The sequence below is a fragment of the Sprattus sprattus genome (genome assembly GCF_963457725.1).
Source record: "Sprattus sprattus genome assembly, chromosome: 10".
In the NCBI taxonomy this organism is placed as follows: domain Eukaryota; kingdom Metazoa; phylum Chordata; class Actinopteri; order Clupeiformes; family Clupeidae; genus Sprattus; species Sprattus sprattus.
In genome coordinates, this window is record NC_137908.1 from 10,438,258 (window position 1) to 10,460,798 (window position 22,541).

Below are 22,541 nucleotides of genomic sequence, written 5' to 3' on the forward strand. Positions count from 1 at the left end.
ATCAGTGACTGACCCAATCTCTGTTCAAATGCCAACCACGGAAATATAAGGAGGTTGTCAGCTTACGGTGTCTACATGTTCCTTCATTCAAATACAGAGAAGGCAAAATCTTGACATTTTGGGGCCTCTTGGACTGTGTTAGAGAGAGGAAGGTGAAGTAGAGGATGTGAGACGTAGCCTGGAGCTGTGTCTCAGATTGGCCTCCGCTGCGCGTGACAGAAGAGAACTCGGCAGGGGCTGCCTCCAAGAAGTGCTGCCCTTAACTTGTTCCATCCATACAACACCACGGACGCCATGGTTTCTGCAGAATACAGTCTGTTTGAGACCAGTTGCAAACTCTTGACGACGTGAAGTGTCTAAACTCAGACAGCGCTTTTTGCCAAATTGGAGTGGGAAAATAAATCCTAAGAGAACAGCGTCAGAGTGCTTTTGAAATGGCACTCTTTCTTGACTTCTTCCTGCCAGACGGCATTTTTTTTTTTTGCCGGACCAATAATTTTGAAGTGCCAAATTTGTCCCATAAAAGCCGTATTATTAATTGTTTGGGTCCATTTAAAAGGCAGTCTGTGTGACAGGCTGTATTTTTTCGAAGGCCTGGCTGGGTAATTAAAACTCCGAGGCCTAAGTACACTTTTTGAACATGGCTTAAAGTGCTTTGTTTGCTGGGGTTATTATCTTTAGAAGGGAGTTTAGAGGAAAGTCTGAAAGCTCTTTTGCAGACCGTTCATATTTCAACAGCATTTTAAGTAAGCATGCCATGGAAGGAAGCAAGGGAAATGAGACTACTTACAATGAGATTGAAAAGGCAAGGTTTTAAAAACTTTATTACAAAAAAGTATCAACTCAATAATATTCATCATTCATTTTGGACTTGGTATGGTCCAATTGTATATGGCGTACCTCTGCATAATGTTCCATAGTAAGTACATTATTTGCATAACTAGCACTTCACCGATAGTATTTAGTTACATTTCATTTCAATAGCTGAAAAAATGTATATATTGTGCTCCTGTCTTCATTGCATTACTGCAGTCTCCATCCTGCTGAAGAATGATTACTTTGTGAGGGGGGCAGGACTGCCTGGTCGCTTCAAAGCCGAGAAGATGGTGTTCCACTGGGGTCACAGCAACGGCTCGACGGGCTCTGAACACAGCATCAACGGTCGCAAGTTCCCTGTAGAGGTGAGAGATGTGGTCTTGTACACTGTGAAACATTTGCATTGAACTTGCATTGTAAACACCTAAAGGTGACCTCTGGAAGCAGTTATAAAGTCCAAAGGTCCGTTGTGTGGGTGTGTATTGAGACAATCAAGCTAACACTCTCAAGTTACTTATTATCGGCACTTTTTTTGGCACTTTTATTTTTTACTCTATACTGTATGTCTTTCTGAAATCTGGAACTCTTTGATGCTTCCAGCCTTCCCTTAAGGCTTGTAGTTTTTCAAGACTTACGTGTTTCGGTTTTGTGTAATTTTGTCTCTGCATACTTGTTGTCATCCTCTCCGTTAAACTGTGTAAAGAACATTAATTATAAGTGTAAGCTGCGCTCATGTCAACTTGAAGAAATACTGCGCTGCTTTGCATGTGTTTGTTCGGCACTTTTATTACCCGCAGCAGATTGAGGTGATTGGTGTCAGTGCGGTTATTTAAGAGACTACAGGTTTGCTCAGCCAAAGGAAATTAAGTAAATTAAGCTGATGCAAAGAAGCCGCAGTAATTGGCTAATATGGTTAAAAGCTCAGGATAAATGTCTAATGTTCCTCACCCTGAACACATGGACAGAGAACAAATGAACACAATTACGACATTGAATGAAAGGAATTTCAGAGTGAGAAGTTGATGAGCTTTGTAAGCAGCACTTTGCTTTGTTGCAGGTTCAAGCATTACAGGATTTATTTACTAAGTTCCTCCTCTCCCTCGCTGTCTGCTAATTCTCTTGGTGCTAGCCTTGCGGTCTTTATGTGTTACCAGGAGTCTGTGAGCCTGAAAAAGTCCAGAATGTTTTATACTGAGTCCTTAGCATCCTTATCATTGTAATATTGTGAAAAAGAAAATATTGACTGACCATATGTTGTTTGATTCAGCAATATGGCGGGTGTCATTGCACTTTCAGTATAGTTTGTTGGCAATTAAATTAAATGTTTTTCTTCTCTTAGTGAAGAAAATCATAAGCCTCTTTAAATGCAATGCGAAAACACTGTAAGGTCAATGCGTGATTCATTTCACCACAGCATGTGGGAAACAGTAAAACAAAACAAAAACATCATTAAATGGTGTCAAATGAAGAAAATCTCTTTAAAAAGTTAAACAACATCCTATATGAGCACCTATTAATATCATTATTGTTGTGTTCTGTATGATATAAATAAGTCTTCAGCAATTATCTGTGAGTGTTGATTCCAGGACAGGATTTTTGAAGTAGAAATTCTGTCCTATAATGGTTCAAATGCCGTCATGCATTTTAGTGCCTGCTGTCACATTTTACATGGTGCCTAGTTGGCATTTCGTAGAAATGGTGCCAGAGGTGATCGCCCATGGTCAGACATTTTTAAAGATGTCGGCGATCAGTTTGGATGCTAGTCTGAAGCTAGCCTTCCACATCCTGACCCCTGCGTGTTTTCCATAGACAGTAAAAGGTGTGTCTAAAAGGCACAGATGACCAACTCTCTTTTAAAGTCAACATCCATTACATTCCTCCAGATGTTAAAAAGCGCTACAATTGCATTTAATGTATACACATGAGGTTGTATATTATATAATATATCATCGATAAATCCTGATTAATTGATTACTCTGACTGTAAAAACCTATTGGTTAAGGTGAATAACATCATCATGTAGTACATTCAGTTGGCAGGCAAATACCTTAACAAATTTATAAAAACAGCCTCATGATATGTAGAAATGCTCAGCAGATCAGCGATGTGCTTGACACAATAAGGCAAAAAATGCTGTTGCTAACTTTTTAATTTATAATTTTTGCCATGTAATATTGGCCTAAATGTCCATGTCCACAGATCATGCTATAGGCTTCATTTCAGCAAGGCACATGAGCCGTAGGTACAGTGAGAGGGTGGCGCTCGGTCATGGGCCTCACTTAGGAGGACTGCCGGAGACATTTCCACTTACGCCAAGGGGCTGTTAATTGTATTTGCTGTCTAATTGGTCCGTACCTAGAAAGAAACTCCACAGATACTCTATTTAATAGTGCTTTGTCAAAAGATTGGCTTTCATCTAGTCTGTGAACGTAGTCATCAAGGCGCTGTGATGACGGTCAATCAAACTGTACAGACACAAAAAAACAAACTTACACAAAATTTGCAGATATGGTGAAAGCCACCTGGTGACATTGTGGCCACAAAGAAAAGAAAACAGAATCGACTAGGGGACAAAGTCTAGGTGTTTACGAGCCGAAAGGCAGAACACAAATGTTTCTTTTTCAGGCATTATTTATCGTATCGCTCAGCGATACATGCAGTCACCGCCCCCTTGTTCACAGAGCACAACAGTTTATTGTTTTTCCATCACCTGAAATGCGCTATACTTCACTGTTTAAAAACAAAATACTACTAAAATACAGTTCCCATACACTGTAAACCCAGACAGTTCTACTAACTCATTAACATTATGTATTCAGCACTTAAAACCTGGTATTTAGTTGACCCAACTTAAAATGTATTAGTTTTCTGAGCAAGTGCAGACGTTTTAATTGTATAGGAATGTATTTGTTTGAGTTAACATTGCCTGATAACTCAAACATTTTTAGTATCTGACGTCATCAACGTCGTTGAGAAGACCATTGCAAAGCTCTTGCGATGAGAGACGGACACAGCAGACTTAAGATAGAGGAGTCGTTTAGTAATCCAGAGGTTGGAAGGTTGCTAGTTCGATTCCCCACTCCTCCTTACCAAGTGTATAAGTGTCAACCCCTAAACTGCTCATGATCTATGAATGCAAAATTCCTTGTCAATCGCTTTGGATAAAAGCGTCTGCTAAATCACAGATGTAAATGCAGTGGAAGGCGGTCGACCAATGACAGTTCTCTCTACAGTAAGAGCTTGCGCAAGAACTTGGAACGTAAGGAAGATACCCTTTCAAAAACTTGTAAGGGTGTAATAACTAGTTTGAGAAAGACCCAGAGAAACACATATATCTGACGAGGCTAAAGCCTTTACGATTTTGGAATAATATGAGTTCAGAGAACTCAAAAATTATGAAAATGATAACACAAAAAAATCTGAATAGCCGATCTATAATTTTTGAGTTAAGTTTACTTAAAATGTACTCAAATTTTCTTATGTAATCGGTTACATCAAAAGTTTTGAGTTCTCTGAACTTGTTCAGGTTTACAGTGTAGGAACAAATCTCACTCCAAGCTGAACTCAAAGGTTGGCAGCCATGTATAGAAAAATGTTTATATTTAAATTGATTTCTTCTGCCGGTTTCTAAAAAAATGTCATGTCGGCCATGAACCTTCCACATAAGAGCCTCCGTTTCCTCTGGTGTAAACCGTTCTGTTTGTGACCAGAAACTTGTTTGCTCCATTGGAGGACAATTACTTTATTGCTCCATGTCGAATCATTGTGATTGGCTGATAAACAGTGACTTGATGGCCACACCCACTAATTGCTCATCTCATTTATGCCTGATTTTGTCCTTCCCTGTATCAATAAAAATGAGCAAATGTAGTTATCCCCGCCTATTCTCACTGCGTGCTTGCTGCTGTGCCGAGCCTGTTTGCTGTGCTCCTTGTGCTATGAAATTAAGGCCTGATCCGTCTAATAATCAATGTACCATGCATCAGTTAAGGTTAAAAAGTTGCTCTCTTCCCACACAGAAGATAGCCTTGAGTGTGTTCACAGCACTCAGATGCAGAGTTTGAATGTGGTTATTATTTTGAGGTGCCAAGACATCGAAATTAGATGATTTGTCCAGTGCAGCACATTTGGTGTGACCCATCTCTGATTTTGAGTGAGCTGCAAAAAAACAAGTCACTCCAAAGTGTTTTTCCATGTGCACTGGCCTTTGAGTAAACAGTTAAGGTCAGGACTGAATGTCCATCAGGAAATTCACTTAAAATGTATTTTAAAAATGCCATCAGACCAAACGGGGGGCAGTTATTATGGAGGTGATTTACAAGTACATGAGGAATGAAATGCTCCGGTCAGAGGAGAACAGTAATGACTGTAGCGAAGCATTGCAGGTACAATATGGTATACATTCAGTACAGTATGGTTATCATTCACTCCAATGTCATCTGTAGGGTACCATGAGTTCTGGAACCATGAGGTGTAAAAGGCAAACAAATCAGGAAATAAACGGTAGTGCAGGAAATGCTATAATGATCTCTCTTGTTAAGCTAATTTGCCATTTCGGAGACCGCTTATCTGTCCCGTCCATGCTTTCCATGAGAGCTATCTGTGGCGGTGTGTAGTGGACGCCAGTGAATGTGCTGTCTGCGCGGCGGGCTGAGGGTCTACTCCTTCCTCCGAGCTTCTCCGTGCTCCTCATTAGACAACTGCCTCTCCCCTTACACCCTCCACCATGCGACACATCAGCCTGCTCCTCTTCCATGTAGCTGGAGAGTTGATTGGTGTGTGTACTGTATGTATGTACTGTATGTATGTATGTGTGTGTGTGTGTGTGTGTGTGTGTGTGTGTGTGTGTGTGTGTGTGTGTGTGTGTGTGTGTGTGTGTGTGTGTGTGTGTGTGTGTGTGTGTGTGTGTGTGTGTGTGTGTACAAAAATGTGTATGTACGTATGTATGTTTGTATTTATGTGCGTGTGTGTGTGTGTGCGTGTGTGCGTGTGTGTGTCTATGTGCCTGTATGTGTGAGTGTGCTTCTACATTTTCTGGTACAGCAGCAATGCAAGGCATCGAAACTCAGCCAATTACATCAGCAGCCCTCACTCTGATGCATGCATGGCTCAGTGGCCACTCGTCAGATTAAAGGAAGATGGCAAAACGCAACAACAATGGGAGTGTGCCAGCATCAGTGTTATCTGCATGTAAGAGCTATAATTGGGTTAGTCTTAAGGATGGAGTTGGTTGTTGGCTCGGACGTGGTTGAACACACATTGCAAATCCTACAACAACCAATCTCTGCGTGACAAGCAGGACGAGACACAAGAAAAGATTCCAGTGGGGGGAAAAGTAATGATAAAGAATGAAACCGTTTATTAACTTGCTTCTTTTTTTTTTCTTTTTTTACCGTGGCACGGATGTGAGTAATTCTCGTGTGTATCTGTCTTGCCGTGCATCAGGGGAAATGTGCTAAGCCACACGAACACATTGTGTATAATGCTTGATTTGGAGGCTTTGGTTCAGACTGGGACGGTACATCCCTAAATCCCTTTGCACAGAGAAAGCATAATCCCTTATTTTCATGAATGTTAAAAAACCAGAAGCTGTTGGGTGGTCTGCAGATATGTGAGAGACATGCTTTGCATGTGTCTGTGAGCATGTGTGCTGCTGAGCATATGAGTGTGTCTGTGTATGTGTGTGTGTGTGTGTGTGTGTGTGTGTGTGTGTATGTATGTATGTATGTGCGTGTGTTTATGTCTGTGTGTGTGTTTATGTGTGTGTGTGTGTGTGTGTGTGTGTGTGTGTGTGTGTGTGTGTGTGTGTGTGTGTGTGTGTGTGTGTGTGTGTGTGTGTGTGTGTGTGTGTGTGTGTGTCTGTGTGTCTGTGAAAGTACCTGGGTGTGTATATGTGGCTGTAAAGCACGCAAGAGCAAAATCTCATTGACCCCTCCTGTGAACCCGCAAGCAGACCTGCCTCTATGGATTCAGGGCAACAGCGGTAATTTGTCGAAGCTCTCACCATACTGGTGCTGCACACAGTAGATACCCAGCATGCGTGCCTACAATCGCAGTACTACCCATGAAGCAGTCGCTTAAGACCACATTTGCATTCAGTGACCTGCTCCAATTGACGGGATAAATCTTTGAAAGAAATATGCTTTCCCTGTCGCCTGTATCAGAACCTAATTCACAGTCTGTTTTCTCCTCTCCTCTCCCCTTCGCTTGCAGTTGCAGATTTACTTGTACAACCCTGACGACTTTGACAGCCTGAGCGCAGCCATCCAGGAGAAGCGCATCATCGCTGCTATGTCTGTGTTCCTTCAGGTAGGAGCCATTATGCAGCTCTATGCTTGTTTTGATGCGCAAATGTAGTCACCCTTCACATAGAACACTGTGGTGCCATTGGGGGGAAAAATGATGTCCACTTAGATTGATTATGTACACACTATCAGTGCAATGCAGCTATTTCTTATACTTAATTCCATGTAGTCCATTGTTTGTTTTGAGTTAGTGTCTTTTGGTGACCTGCAAAATGATCCTTGCTTCTAGACCAATGGGACCCTTGGGATCTGTTTCTAGGTAACGGCGAGTGTTGAAACAGCTGGGAGTTATGATGTGTTTGTTCTCGGGGCTCTGTGCTTGTGATTGCAGATGATGGAGTCTGTGTTCCACTCTCTTTTCGTCAGTCTCCCGTGCATATGTGTGGACACACACACACACACACACACACACACAAATGCTGCCTATCTCTTAAATCCTCTAGAGGTTTCTCTCCAATTATCTGTATGGTTACAAATAAACATGCATGCTTAATATTTTCTCACTCCTAGTTTTCACCCTCCCTCTGTACTTTACACACACACACACACACACACACACACACACACACACACACACACACACACACACACACACACACACACACACACACACACACACAGACACACACACACACACACACACACAGACACACACACACACACACACACACACACACACACACACACACACACACACACACACACACACACAGTTTGGGGGTTAGATTTACTGGGGCTGACTATCTCCTTAGGGAGCCATTATGGTGTAGGAGATTCAACAGGTTAAAGAGCAAGGGCATCATCTGCTTCACTACCCTTAAACCATTATCTTCCTTCTCTGCAGACCAATTCCCACCGGACAAAATAACAAAAAAAACACTCCAGTTCTGCTAAAAATATTCAGCAGGCACAAAATGATATAAATGATGTGTTTCCATTTACAGTATGTCCTTCCTGATGTATGTTTGTGTGTGTGGGGGGGGGGGGAATAACATACTGTAACATACTGTATTTCAGTTGAGAATATTACATATTTGATTTTTCAATGACTTACTAATTTAGAGGCAGTGTTTCCATCTCTCCCTTCTCCTACCCTGAATACTTAAAGTCCTGCTGCACCAGCCTATAAATGCTATTCACGTCTGCTCCAACTGCTGCTGTGTGAGATTACCCTAAAATTGTTTCTATTCAGAGGAAATGGAGCCCATATCAAGCCTAGCAGGGGTAACTACACATGTAGGTTGAGTTTTAGTGTTATCGTCCACAGACTCAGGAGTGTGTGTGTGTGTGTGTGTGTGTATGTGTGTATAGTGAGTAGGAAGCGTTGAACACAGCAGTCTGTATTCACTACATACTGAAACATGGCTGCACATTATCTAGGGTGTGTGTGTGTGTGTGTGTGTGTGTGTGTGTGTGTGTGTGTGTGTGTGTGTGTGTGTGTGTGTGTGTGTGTGTGTGTGTTTCCACACACTGGTAAAATCACTGTGCTCAGCTCTGACTCATTCACACAGCACCCTTGTAGGACACAGCTATTGGATGTCGCTGACCTCCTCTCCATTCAGAATTCATGTTCACTGTCGATAGGTCGCTATTCCACATCTGCATTATAACAGTAACAGTGTGTGTGTGTGTGTGTGTGTGCCTGCCCTTTGGCGTTGTGGTCGTCACCTGTGTGAGAAATGGACTGTTTGCTTTCAGTGCTACAGCTACTCATGACTTACAGCTTTAGAAATCATGTGTACTGTCAGCATAAACAATAAGGCAGTGGAGTTAGTAAATAACATACTGAAGGCCACAGATTTAACATACTGAAGGCCACAGATTTTACTCTGTTGGGGTTTACTCTAGCTATACAACACACAAGCATGATTTTTCTCTCTCTCTCTCTCACTCACTCATACACACGCACGAACGTACACACGCACGCATGCACGGATGCACACACACACACACACACATACTCCCACTCTGACATTTCATAAAAGTTACTTCAGTTGACAGAATAGTGCAGAAGCCAACTTGTCTTTACAAAGGCTTCTAACACAGACACACACACACACACACACACACACACACACAAACACACACACACACACACACACACACACATACACACACACGCTGGCACACATCCCTAGAGTAATTCTTTATGTGAAAAAGTGGAACACAGGTGCTTCTCTATATAGGGCCGATTTTGGACATTGAAGAAACGTGCCAGAGAACGGACCCTAAACGTTTTCCGACCCGGCCTGACAGCATTATTGCTTATAGCTATTAGCACCGTAGTGCGCGAGGCGAACAGTGCTGTAGCAGTTGCCCGTGTTATAGAAGCACAAGCAGGATGTCTAATTGATGAGGCGCAAGCCTTCTTAGGGCTCCCGTGGGGTACATATTAGCTCTTCAATCGTATCAAACTTACACTAACATCAGCAAATCCGTGAGCAAATCTCTTTGCTTCGCCCTTGTTCATGATCTCTCCTTTAAAGGTGCCTCTTCAGTGCTATTTTTCCTCAACATAAATCGTAAACATTTAAAAGTACATTTGCTTAGCACTTCCAGGGAAGGGCAAAGCCAGTGGCAATACAGATGGCATTTTTTAATCTCACATTTTACATTTCAGTTGCCATGACCCCACAAACAACCGCGTAGGCTGTGACACTATATTCATACCAGAACTATTTTTATCGACATGTTCGACAAGTTTACTGTGTGTGCAAGGGTTATATATTACACAAATTGCCTGCCTCTCAAACAGTTCACAGGAATAAATATGAACCATATGGCTTCATCTGATAAGTAATGTATTTGGCTTCTTTTCTCTGTGATTTCACATGAGCCATGAGTGTTGTTTTTATAATGAACTCCTGACATGTGCAACCTTCTTCCTAGCTGTGAAGTGTTTGTAATTTTTTGATTTGACACGTTCACATCACAGGATTATGTAGAGGAGTCGTGTTTGTGCGTTAGCCTCTAAAACATAGTGTTTGGAAAGTTATGGTGTACCCTCACAGTCAGTCAGAAGTGTGGAGAAGGCAGTAATTAGATTAGAGTTGTTAATTATTTTCTAAAACTGAACTAAACTTTTCCCCTCAGCAATCGCATCTCTTGACTCACAATATAAGTAGCAACTTAAATTGATTGTAATGGTTCTCCATATCTGGGCTGTTCATAGGTGGGAAATAAGGACAATGTGGCAGTGGAGCCCATCATCACCGGCCTGAAGCGAGTGGTCCATCACGGTGAGTGGCTCTAAAACAGTTCATCTGTGAGCTTCATAATGCATCAGAAACACTACAACACCATCTGCCTAGCTGTGGATGATAGATGTGTTACAATATGGCTCTTGCCGAGACAACCCTTACTGGACAGAAAGAAGATGACAGACACCAAATAAGTGTAGAGGTGTTGTGCCAGAGGCATTACTGTCCATGAGAGGCTCTGGCAATAAGATGCCAGTGGTTTGAGGGATTGTCCATGTTTTGCCTACTACACTCCAGCGATAAACGCTTTAGAGGGGATAATCTCACAACAAGGCTGCGAGGAATAAAAGACTTAGATAGCCGGGGGGGGGGGGGGGGGGGGATAGACATCGCCAGCTCCAATCTGTCCACTCTCAGGTGACCTGTGCAAACCCCCCCCCCCTCCCCCCCACAGAAAAGGAGACGTTCCTTGGGCCGTTCATACTCCAAGAGCTGCTGCCGTCGTCGCTGGGCAGCTACTACCGCTACATGGGCTCCCTCACCACACCTCCGTGCAGCCGGGTGGTGGAGTGGATCGTCTTCAGCCGGCCCGTGTTCCTGTCCCACCAGCAGGTGAGTTGGCCCGCCTGTGATGCTAAAAGCAGTAAGCACCCAGCCTCAAGCTAAGCTCCTCCACACACCCCAGTACAGCCATTAATCTTGTCTAAAAGTCCAAGGTTAGCAAATACCCTTATGATTTTGCCCACAGTTTAACTCTCAGGCCTACAAGTTATTTTATCCGAGAATGCATAGGCTACTGGCTGGTGGTCTTATGGGCCTCCAGAGAAGCAGGCTTTTTCATGCCATATCCCAAACGACGTTGGTGTGATTTATTTTCAGGTGTGACCCATTACTTGTGCAAATCTCGCCTTGCAGTAGGTGTGCCAAGACACACGGGGCATGGATCTTAAAACAGAGAGGAAGAACCGTTTGCTCGTGCAGTCCGTTAACTAGCCTGTGCCTTTTACTGCCAGTCACAGATAATTTACTGCTAATTACATTAAAAAACTCCAATCAGACTAGTTGTCTTTGGGATGTGCAGATGAAAATGTTAGCGCTCTAAGCAGGCTGTGGCATGGAGCAGATTGAACTGCCTTCTTCAGTAAATATGGTCACGCTTAATTGGCCAATTGTATGAAATGCCAGGGTTTCATGTAATCAGGGTAATGTGAGGAGCTGTCATTGGTAGATCAGTAATGTGCTTTAGTTTCTTTGCAGTATAGCATATTTCTATCTGAAAAAAAGCATTGTCTAGAGTGACAGTAGTATGTTTTCATGTCAGTACATAATAACGTTAAATATAGCCTGTCAGTTTTCCTTCTGTAGTCCGGCCTGTCACTATCTGAAGCATGATGTACCATGACAAAATATATGGCACTGTTCTGTCCTCCTCTAGAGTTGTATTCCTCTTAGCACAAGTCAGGCTGTCAAAGCTGCAGAAGTTCTGATAGTAGCCTGGAATTCAGATGCTGTATGGAGAAACCCAGTTTCAGTCATCTTTATCTTGTGAAATATGCCCCTAGGTCTAGGCTGAATTCTAGGAAGAAAAGATTGACTGTACAACTAACCATATAACTAAATGGGTCTTAGGCCTAGCACAAACCAATTCATCATGAAAATGACAATTGATACAAGCACCTCCCAGCCTACAGAGTCTCTCTTATTCACGTCTCTAAGTGTGGTGCCACCTTTTGATCGACAGGGATATTCAGGCATATGCTTTTGAGCCTCTTTGCCGAAGATCAGGCAGAGTGCTCAATCTACCCAATCAGAGAGAAAACATTTTGTCATGGCGAAACGCTATTGTGTTCTCACCATCAACCAACCTGCATAGGAAGCCTCGAACAATGTTTACAGCAATCAGCCACATATAAAGACCAGCGTGAGCCGCTTCTCCTCTCCACAATAATAATCCTTCACTCTTAAAAAAAATCACCATCTTTTCTATCTTTTGAGAGTTGTAAAAGGACAAAAAGTAAAGGACAGCATCTCCTATGCGTCATAAGCAAGCCAGCTCTTTTCACAAACACCTGCTTTTCAAAGACACCCCCACTTCCTCCAAACTGTTCTTGCTGTCGTGCTTGTCATGTTTTGTACACACTGTTACTGGAAAACAAGATGTTTTTATTTTTGACTGCTGTGTGCAATTAAGCAGTTACTGGATTAGACTGTTGGGTAATGCTGCCTGAGGAGAATCTTTAGAAATTGTTTTGTTTAAATGTTTTTATATATTTTATTTTGTATCTTTAATTTCATGGTCATGCTTTAAGTAGGGGTAGGATATGTAAACATGTCTATCTCTAATGTATTTTTCACATTTAACAATAAACCTATAGTTTGTTACATTTTCATTCTCTCAGTTCAGACAGAGCCCTCTCTTTCACTCTTGGCAAGTCCTACCCTGACCAGCTTTGCCTATTTATTATAGCACAGTGTTTTTCTGCCCTCTGCTATCTAATAATAATAATAATACAAAAAAAAAAAAAAAAAAAAAACGTTTTGACGCACAAGATCCCTTTCAGACATTCAGATGTGCCCTTGTGACCTCAGCTTTCCAGCTTGCCTTTTTTGGTGTGACCATGTGTTGTGTTTTTTTGTTTTGTTTTGCCTTATTACTTCCCTTCTGTCCTCACAGCTGGAGGCCTTCTACTCCATCTTCACCACGGAGCAGCAGGACCACGTGAAATCGGTGGAGTACCTCAGGAATAACCACCGGCCCACGCAGGCCATGGACAACCGGGAGCTTTTCAAGTCGGCTGTGAAGGACGCCTGGGCCTCAGACCCCATGATGGACAGCTACAGTGGGCCGTCTGGCACGGAGGCCTCCAAGGGTAAGTTGGGGGTTGTGGCAAAATCATCTCGTGCTGTTGGCAAACCATCCTCAACACACACACTCAAACACGCAGATATGGTCTTGATTCAAGGACCTGTTTCTTAGAAAAGCTACAACTGCAGTTCTTAGTATTTGTCAGAACTGTATATCGTGCACAGACCTGTATGTGTGCAAAAACACTCATCTCACAATAATTTGACATTTTCATATTTTAGAATATATTTTCTTATATTTTTCAAGTGGTTTGATCAACTACATTGATGAAACAAATGGCCTTCCTCCATTTGAAAGAGAGGGTGCGAAAGTAGGTCAGTAAAATCAACCTGTGTGCACAGCACAGCAGCCAGGGACTTGGATAAGCTATTGAGCTAGGTGGTCGTGCTCCAGATTAAGAAGACAGCTGTACCTAAGGCGATGCGGATGGATGTTATAATACCAAGAGTGCAGAAGCTGCTCTCCAAGTAATGATGGATCGAAAACCTCTGTTTTTTCTCTACCTTTCCAAGACTTTCCAAAATACACTGGAAGGTTGAGCTAACAAAATGCACAGAACATAATTCTTTTTTAGTCCAACTCCAGTGATTGAGCTTAGTTTTCTCTCATTCCCTTGCTGGTCTGCTATGCTTTGTCTGAATGGATATGCGTCTGCTGTGATTTATAAACTAATGCAGAGCAGAGAGTTCTGTCTTGCTGTGCAACAATTCAGCCTCTCCTGGTGTGTAAATGTTGAAAGCTGTTGAAATATTGCCTGAGCATGCTGATCTCCTCTTTCTCGGACCACTCTACCTGCAGAGACAGGACAATATACCCAGCTCCATAACCGCAGAAAGCCAATTTAACAATGGCTCATGTGTAACATTAAACAAATCCGTGAACACATTTGGTAAATGTAGTCTTTGAAAGCAATTTTTTAACATCGTGGTTCTAGATGGCTAGATAGCACACTGTTTTTCTTCCACTGATCAGACCCGTTTCTCCTTTCCCTCCATTTCCCTTCATCCTCCTTTCTTTGCCAGGTGTCAGAGGTATTTGAACAAAAGCTCTTTTCTTTTCTTGTCTGGTTTTAAGCTGCCAGTGAGCCAGAGTGCACTCTCTACCCCTGTTCCTTAAAATGTTGAGCTTTTGGTCTCATCCTGAGCAGAAAGAATTGATTGTCAATGGTTATGATGAAGTGGAAAGCACTGTAATGGCACCCAAGAGGCACGGTAATCAGCATTAATATTCACACTAAAAATAAAACCCGTACAAATGGAAGCTGAGGTACAAAATTGCCATTGTGGCATTCTCACGTTGGCAGCAGCGCCCCGTTTTATTCCCCCCAAAAGCGTTCCCATGTTCCCTCCCTACCCCAACCTCCCCTCTTCTCTCTCTCTCTCTCTTTCTTCTACAGAAGAAAAAAAAGAATCACAAAACAAAATGGAGCTCTTTAGTGCGGAGCCTGATGGTTATCTCTGGCTTTATTGTTATCAGTGGAATAATCAGGATGATTATGATGCGCCGCTGATGAACTTGCTGGTGATTACAGGGACACTGATCATCTCTACTAACAGAGCCACTCCCGCTGAGTGAGCCTGTGACTGCAGGTGCCCTCGGCCTAATCACCCCAGCCCCACCTCCGCTCTTCTATTTATCTCTCTCTCTCCGCCCCTCTCTCTCCAACCCCAGCCATTTTACGCCTACGTGCGCTGTTACAGGGCACTGAAGACCCACCCAGACTCGTGCTCTAAACTGACCCTGGAGTGACCTTTTGTACGTGCATGTTCATCTGTACTGTGTATTGTTAGCCGCTTGTTATTGTTTCCAGTCCTGTGATACAACTGCGAGCAGTGCCTTCAATCAGTACTCCATCCATCACTATTGTGTTAGCGCTTCTAGTAGCCCTGCTGCCATAGTTCTGTTATCACCATATCATCAGAATAATTTCCCTCTTTTGTGCTGGCGCTCTCATTTCCTGACCACTTGTACCAACTGGAGAGATGGTGGTGTTATTGATGATAATGGTGGTGGTGAAGACATGGGTTATGATGTGTAAGGAAGGGGGGGGAATTGTGGGAATGGTTTTGTGATGTCCTGTCACAACCAGTGTCTGCTTTCGAGAGCTCATCCTGGAGGAAAGAGACACAGCAAGTCTCAGATCTGCACTGCCACCTAGAGGCCAAAAGGTGAAAGCACCTCTTCCTCCTTTACTCTGGTCTCGGCAGCAGCGAACCACACTGCAGAGAGGACGATGGCCTTGAGGCCGTTTTATATGAACTCATGTATTATTTTCCCACTTTTGACGTTCACTCCACTCGAAAAGCATTTTAGTGAGTCAGACCTCAATAAAAGATTTAGCTGTAGCTGTAGCTGAGGGCAACCCAGAGAGCTGTGCATCATACTTCTGGCACAGCTCTCGCTACAAGCGAGCGAACAAGACACGCTAATTCCCTTCATTTATCTCAGATGAGACGACCGCTTAATCGGATGAAGGGGGGGGTCTCTATCGCTCTCCCTGGCCACTGGTTGTCAAATTGGCATATGACTCATGCTTTTCTGTTGTTTTCCTCCCCCCCCCCCCTCTTTGTTCCCCTTCCTTCCAATTTCCTGCGATTTCTCTAGTGTGCAGTAGCACTCCGAGGAACATGAAGGTGTACTCCCTGAACCAAACAGCCCTGGTGGTGCACTGGGACCGGCCTGCCACTATCTACCACCCACCCATTGTCAGCTTCCTGGTATCCTACAGCTGGGTAAAGGATGACGTGGCCTACGAGAAGACCTTCACCAAGAGTGGGGACCATAACACGGTAAGGTCTCTCTTTCTTTATCCCTTCCTCCTTTCCTCCCTCTCGCTCCTTTCCTCTCTTTCTGCCTCCCTCTCGTTCTCTATCTCTCTCTCCCTTTCTCTATCCCTCTCACTCCCTCCTTCCCTCTCTCTCTCGCTCTCTCTTTCTCTATCCCTCTCACTCCCTCTTTTTCTCTCTCTCTTTTTCTCTTTCTCTTTCTCTCTTTCTCTACCCCTCTCACTCCCTCCTTTCCTCTCTCATAACACGGTAAGGAGGCATACAAGGGAGCTGCACGGCCATGTTGGTTGTAGTTTTTATGCTTTCGCTTTGTTTGTGCAAAGAAGATTTATGTCCCCTCATTTAGTGGCCGTCCCTTTGGAGGCCGCAGTCTTCAGTGTTGCGTTGCTGAATCAGCACTTTCTCTGCTCCACTCTTCCAAGAAATACCTGAAACTGCCACAGTTCAGTTATGTATTTGCAGACTATGAATATCATCTTTCTCTCTCTCCCTCTGTGGTATGTGTGTGTGTGTGTGTGTGTGTGTGTGTGTGTGTGTGTGTGTGTGTGTGTGTGTGTGTGTGTGTGTGTGTGTGTGTGTGTGTGTGTGTGTGTGTGTGTGTGTTCCTGCAGAGGGCAGTCATCACACATGTGTCTTCAGACTTCCTCTATCTATTCCGGGTGCAAGCAGTGTGTCTGAAGGATCTTCGTAGCGACTTCAGCAAAACATTGCTCTTCATAGGTAGTCATCTAACTATAAATTAACTATGTACTGTAGTTTAACAGTGTTATAAAGTAGGATTTGGCAGTACTAGATTAAAATGTGCACAATTTTTCCTGTAACATATGTTACAACATGCTCTTAAGTCCTTTTGCATTAACATACTGTATGTACTTTATATCCATATAAACAGTTCAGTGTTTCAAAAAAAAAGGCCTAGTGGCAACTTGTGAGTTTGGTTGTGTCTTTTTATCATATAAATGTGCCGTATGGTAATTTTAGGTTTTGTTATAGATAATACCACCAGGATGTTCGAAGGATCCAGAATAGTGAAAACTGGAATGGTATGTATGAACACATTTGAGTTTAATAATCCCTTCAGTTAGTCCTGTCAAGATGACTGGCACATCAACATACCTGAGTTTCTCTGTCTTCCCATCCCTTTCCCCCTTCTTCTTCTCTCTCTCTCTCTTCCTCTCTATCTCCCTCCCTCCCTCCCTCTATTTCTCGCTCTCTCCTGCACTCCCTCACTCTCTCTCTCTCTCTCTCTCCCTCCCTCTACCACGCTCTCTTCTATCACTCTATGTCCTGCCCTCCCTTCCTCCTTCTATCCCTTCTGCCATCTCTCTCTCCCCCCTCTCTCCTGCCCCCCCTTTCTCTCACCCTTTCCCTCTCTCTCTTTCTTTTTCCCTCTCCCTTCCTCCTTTCCTCTCTCCCTCCTTTCCTCTCTCTCTGCCTCCCTCTCTCTCTCCCTTTCTCTATCCCTCTCACTCCCTCCTTTCCACTCTCTCTCTCTCTTGCTCTATCCCTCTCACTCCCTCCTTTCTCTCTCTCTCTCTCCCTCGCTCTCTCTCTCTCTATCCCTCTCACACCCTCTTCCCCTTTCTCTCTTCCTCTCTCTCTCTCACACACTCTCTTTCTCTACCCCTCTCACTCCCTTCTTTTCTCTCTCTCTCTCTTTCTTTCTCTATCCCTCTCACTCCCTCCTTCCCTCTCTCTCTCCCTCCATCTCTCTCTCTCTCTCTCGGTCTCTCTCCCTCCTTCCCTCTCTCTCTCCCTCCTTCCATCTCTCTCTCTCCATCAGCCCACTGTCTCTCCAGCCTCCTCAGCAGACATGGCCCCCATCAGCTCAGGTTCCTCCACATGGACCTCCTCTGGCCTCCCTTTCTCTTTTGTCTCCATGGCGACTGGCATCGGCCCTCCGTCCAGCGGAGGGCAGGCCACCGTGGCGTCCGTGGTGACCAGCACCTTACTAGCAGGCCTGGGCTTCAGTGGTGGGGTCATATCCTCCCTCCCAGGATCCCTGTTTTCCACCCAGGCCCCACCATCCAGCCCCTCCCCGACACGCCAGGCAGCTAAGGCCTCTTCGGAGACTGCGGCATCTGACTCCAACGCCCTCCCAGCTGAGGGCAACAAGGTGCCAGCGCAGGACGAGCAGGAGAAAGAAGGTGACGAGGACAAGGACGAGGACGAGGACGAGGAGGGTGACGAGGAGAAAGGAGAAGATGACAGGAAAGAGAAGAACGAAGCTGACGCAGAACGGGACAAAACTAAGAGGAAACCCAGCAAGGGGAAAGAGACTGTCTCGCCTTTCCCGACCTCTAAAGAGCCTGAGCAGGGAGGCCCTGGAACTCAGGGCAACCCCTCACCAGCGCCCCCTAGTGGCCCAGAGGACCAGCTGGAGCAGGTTACCCTGAGCCCGCCGGTGGAGCACACCACACTCGCCATGTGGGAGGAGGAGGAGAACAGCACGGCCGAGATGCAGCTCCCCAGCAGCCCGACCCGTACGCCCCAGCTCATCAGCAGGGACCGCAAGGACTGGCCCTTCTCTGTTCACACTGGTAAGAGAGCCACTCCTCTCCTCTCCTCTCCTCTCCTGTCCTCTCCTCTCCTCTCCTCTCCTCTCCTCTCCAATCCTCTCCTCTCCTCTCCTCTCCAATCCTCTCCTCTCCTCTCCTCTCCTCTCCTCTCCAATCCTCTCGTCTCCTCTCCTCTTCCCTCGCTCTCTTCTGTGATGTCTACGTGGGTAACATATGCCGTACAGCTACCATTTAGGCTCTGGGAGTACCGGGGAGCAATTAGAGGTGTTAACGAGGCTCCTTCATTACGGTTTGCCCTTTGTGTTTAATGAACACAATGATTTATCTTGGAAAAGCGCACAAGCTTTTCTCACACGTGCACGCTCGCTGCCAGCTTTATTTGTTGTGATGAGGTGGCAGCATCTGCTGAAGTGCAGCATGTTAAACCTCTGAAGGGGATCATTATCAAAGCCCCCCCATCCAACCCCGTCACTATTTGCTGCCGTAGCTCACCTCCTGAGAAAGTTGTGGTGTTCTTCTCCAATGGCTTGTCTCTGACCCTTCTTTGCCTTTAATGCCAACTCTCCAGATGGGAGCAGCCTCTTAAACGTGACCAGGAACCATGTGTCCGTGTCGGGCATGATGGAGTGGATCATGCCCCTGATGGTGGTGTCTGTGCTCACGCTCTTCAGCCTCATTCTGCTGATGATGGTGCTGGTGTACTGGAGGTGAGTTTGTTTCTCTTAACAATAAGTTAAGTTCCTATTCATTCACAGCTCAGAGGCTATGGCCAATACATTGGGGAGTTTGGACGTTCCTGTACATGTCTGTGAAATGTACTCACGGTACGTTTCGATGGGTGGTTAAAACTTTGAACTGTGAGTCCCCTATAGCTTCTCATAATTCTTAATAATTATTGCTCGCAATAATTATGTAAGTACAGTACCATTGTTCTAACTATAAAATCCCTATCTATAGAAGTGGGATTCTTTTTTTATTTCATTTTTATTGAAAGTCCCCTGCCAGTCATGTCTTGATTGATTCATGATCCTTAACACCATACACAAGTCCGGCTGCACCTTCACCCTCTCTGAGGACACATCTCCAGCCCTCCTCACCCTGCACACAGAGCCCCAGAGGAGCTCCAGCACCATCTGCTCCCCACCCCTCACCCTCCCCTACTGTGCCCTCTCTCTTCCTGCGCCGGCCTCGTGGCTTCACAGCACGTTAAACACGCTAAGGTGCTCTGCTCAGTTTTAAAAAAAAAGTAATAATAATCTGAAAAAGGCCCACATGGCTGCCTCAGAGAGGGGAAAGGGCTCTAGGGTCCCAGCCACGTGATGGACAGAAAGAGGAAGGGAGAGGGAGGGATGGAGTGAGTGCCAGTAGAGCGGTAGAAAGGAGAGATGGAGAGAGAAGAGAGGTGGGTCAAAAAAAAACATAGGCAAGAAAGAAAGAGAGAAAGAACAACAGAAAATACACCACACCAACTGAAAAAGAAAAGAGGACAAAACGAAAGAGGGAGAGCGGAGCTGCTGTGCCAGCTGCAGCAATGAACTATTAGCCCAGGTCACTAAAGCCAGAGGTGCAGAATGCACAGGCAGACGTGCAGCCACTAACTATGGCCAGACACAATGGCCACAGTCCAGAGGCATGATTTACTAACTGCCTCCGTCTGATCCATCTCTGGGCATTTGATCTGGCCAAGCGATGGGCTGAGCATCACTTGATGGATGTCACATTATATCCATGGCAGCTAATGAAACGCCCTGCTAATAGAGTCTGTGGAGATGAATGAGAGGACATGGTGTTGAGACTTCATTCTCACTCAGTCACATGATTTATGCTCCACACAGCGTTATGTGACTCACTTTTTACCATCCATCCCTGCGGAGGTCTACTGTAGAGCGTATGCAGGGCCAGAAGTGAATGAGGGGCTGAGGATATAATCCAGTGACTAAGCTAACAGCTATGTGAGTCATCAAAAAAAAAGTCTGTCGGGTGGAAAACAAACATTAGAACACTTACATGTGGCTAGATATCTAAGCTGTGGCTATTGCCTCGTTGAATCAGTTCATGGCCATGCTAAGTTTGCATGCATGGGTGTCCTTCAGCTGAGTCTGTTAGTAGAAAAAGCGCTGCTGAGTCACAGATATCACCGGTCTCCTTGGTGGCCTCTCCACTAGTACATCCTCATAGTCAGGGACGTGCACAGGAATTTTGAAGGGCAGTTGCTCTGCCCTGGAAGAAAGGGGCAACACATTATTTTTTGTCACAGCCGCTGCCACGCCCCCGTCATCTGATCCGCAAATTTTGCCAATATCATTTTAAACTCTCACTAACCGCCGCTGCCACGCCCCCGTCATCTGATGGCAAATTTTGCCAATATCATTTTAAACTCTCACTAACAGTTGCTGCCACGCCCTCGTCCCCTGATCGCAAATATATTTCCTTCGAAGGGGCAACTTCAGTTGAGGACAGCAAACGGGCAGTTGCCCGAGCAACCTTAGCTCACTCCTGTGCACGTCCCTGCTCATAGTTGTAGAGATATGAAGATATTCTGTATTTATTAATAGTCACTGGTGAAGGAGAGCACGGGCACATGCCAATCTAGTTCACACAGTGTAACCTACATTTGATGTTGTTTGCTGCGAGAGCTTTCTGATAGAGTTTGAGTTTAATAAGGCAGTAAGAAGGCAGGGTTCCATCTGGATGGCTTGAAGGCTTGTGGAGTTCGGGCAAACTCCCAGATGCCAATTAGGGATCAGCAGCATGCCTTGCTCATTTCCACACATACACACACACCTACATACACACACAAACACGCATACACACACACACACACACACACACACACACACAAACACACACATACACATCACTTCAGTGCAGAGGACCGACCTCATTTTCACACAGAGAGAGAGAGAACAGAGAGAGAGAAAGAAAGAGAGAAAAGCTGCATCAGTGTCAAAAGTTGGAATGTCCCCAACATGGAAGCTCCACCCTCAGTAGCCCCTACTGTGTGAATGGAGGCCCACTAAGCCCACCCCCCTCTGCTGGAGACAGGAGGAGGCGGGCCCTCCCAGACAATCAGCCCAGCCGCCACCTATCCCCCATCCCAACCCCCACCTTCTCCCCATCAGCCACACTTCACAGGGGGTGGTGAGGGCAGCAGGAGGCAGGGATGTGATGTGTTCGAGAGGAGTCCCCCCCCCAGACACACACTCACGCTGTCCTTCCTCCTCCTCCTCCACCTCCTCAGTTCTCTCCTCCCTCAGTCACTCACTCTGAAGCTGGGCTCTGCAGGCTGCCACCGGCCCTCTCGCTGTGTCTTGCTCTCCCTCTCTGTGTGCTTCAGCCTTCTGACAGCCATGACAGGCATCTGCTCTCTGCTCTGCTTGAAGTACAGGTAGGGAAGGTGAGAGGAGGGATGGAAGGGGATGCATGGATGCTTTAATTAGCCCCGTTTGCCTAGGAGGAGGTGTAGGCGGTGATGTCTGTGCTGGTTAGTGTGGTATGTGGCTTGTGGAGGTATGGAGGACAAGCAGGCGTGTAGGCAACATCTGCTGGCATGTTATTGTGTGGGATCAGGAGAAGAGAGTTTGTTTCAGTGGAAAATAACTTGTTTGGTGGTTATGTGGGTGCACGTGCTTAGTTATATAGTCATATTTTAAGTATTTTTGTAACAGTTTTGTCTTGATTTTTAATGTTGTTACAGATTGGTCAAAGTATGCAGCTTTCAGCTGTATTGAATTGAATTAATTAAATGGGTTTGCGGATTGATATCTTTATTCTGAGAGTGGTAAAATGTGAGGTACTTTTGCGCACCTTGACAATGAGATTCATGCTCATGCACGTGGAGACACATGAGTCTGTGTAAGTCATTAAGAGTGATCAGTGAGACTTAATGGTTTTAAAGGGATATGTAATATTCTCAGGCATCATATAGTATTGCCAGGTATGTCATTATTTTGGTGTTAATCTGTCAGACTTTTTTCTTAACCTGTTTTTTTATTATAACTTGAGCAGTACTCCAGTCTAGTGGAGTTATTTCTATCCATTTCTAGCTG

The 22,541-nt window shown here is 44.9% G+C and overlaps 1 protein-coding gene across 2 annotated transcripts in view; it reads left to right on the top strand.

The window, feature by feature from the left end:
* The window catches only part of ca16b (carbonic anhydrase XVI b), a 62,092-nt gene that overhangs the window by 29,770 nt on the left and 9,781 nt on the right, over positions 1 to 22,541 (top strand). For both annotated transcript variants that reach the window (XM_080846475.1, XM_080846476.1), the window contains exons 4-13: positions 1,033 to 1,181; positions 7,030 to 7,125; positions 10,294 to 10,360; positions 10,776 to 10,933; positions 12,996 to 13,191; positions 15,792 to 15,976; positions 16,585 to 16,693; positions 16,967 to 17,016; positions 17,757 to 18,513; positions 19,061 to 19,199. In XM_080846475.1, coding sequence (XP_080702601.1) covers positions 1,033 to 1,181; positions 7,030 to 7,125; positions 10,294 to 10,360; positions 10,776 to 10,933; positions 12,996 to 13,191; positions 15,792 to 15,976; positions 16,585 to 16,693; positions 16,967 to 17,016; positions 17,757 to 18,513; positions 19,061 to 19,199 — 1,906 coding nt within the window. The remainder of the gene's footprint in view (positions 1 to 1,032; positions 1,182 to 7,029; positions 7,126 to 10,293; positions 10,361 to 10,775; positions 10,934 to 12,995; positions 13,192 to 15,791; positions 15,977 to 16,584; positions 16,694 to 16,966; positions 17,017 to 17,756; positions 18,514 to 19,060; positions 19,200 to 22,541) is intronic.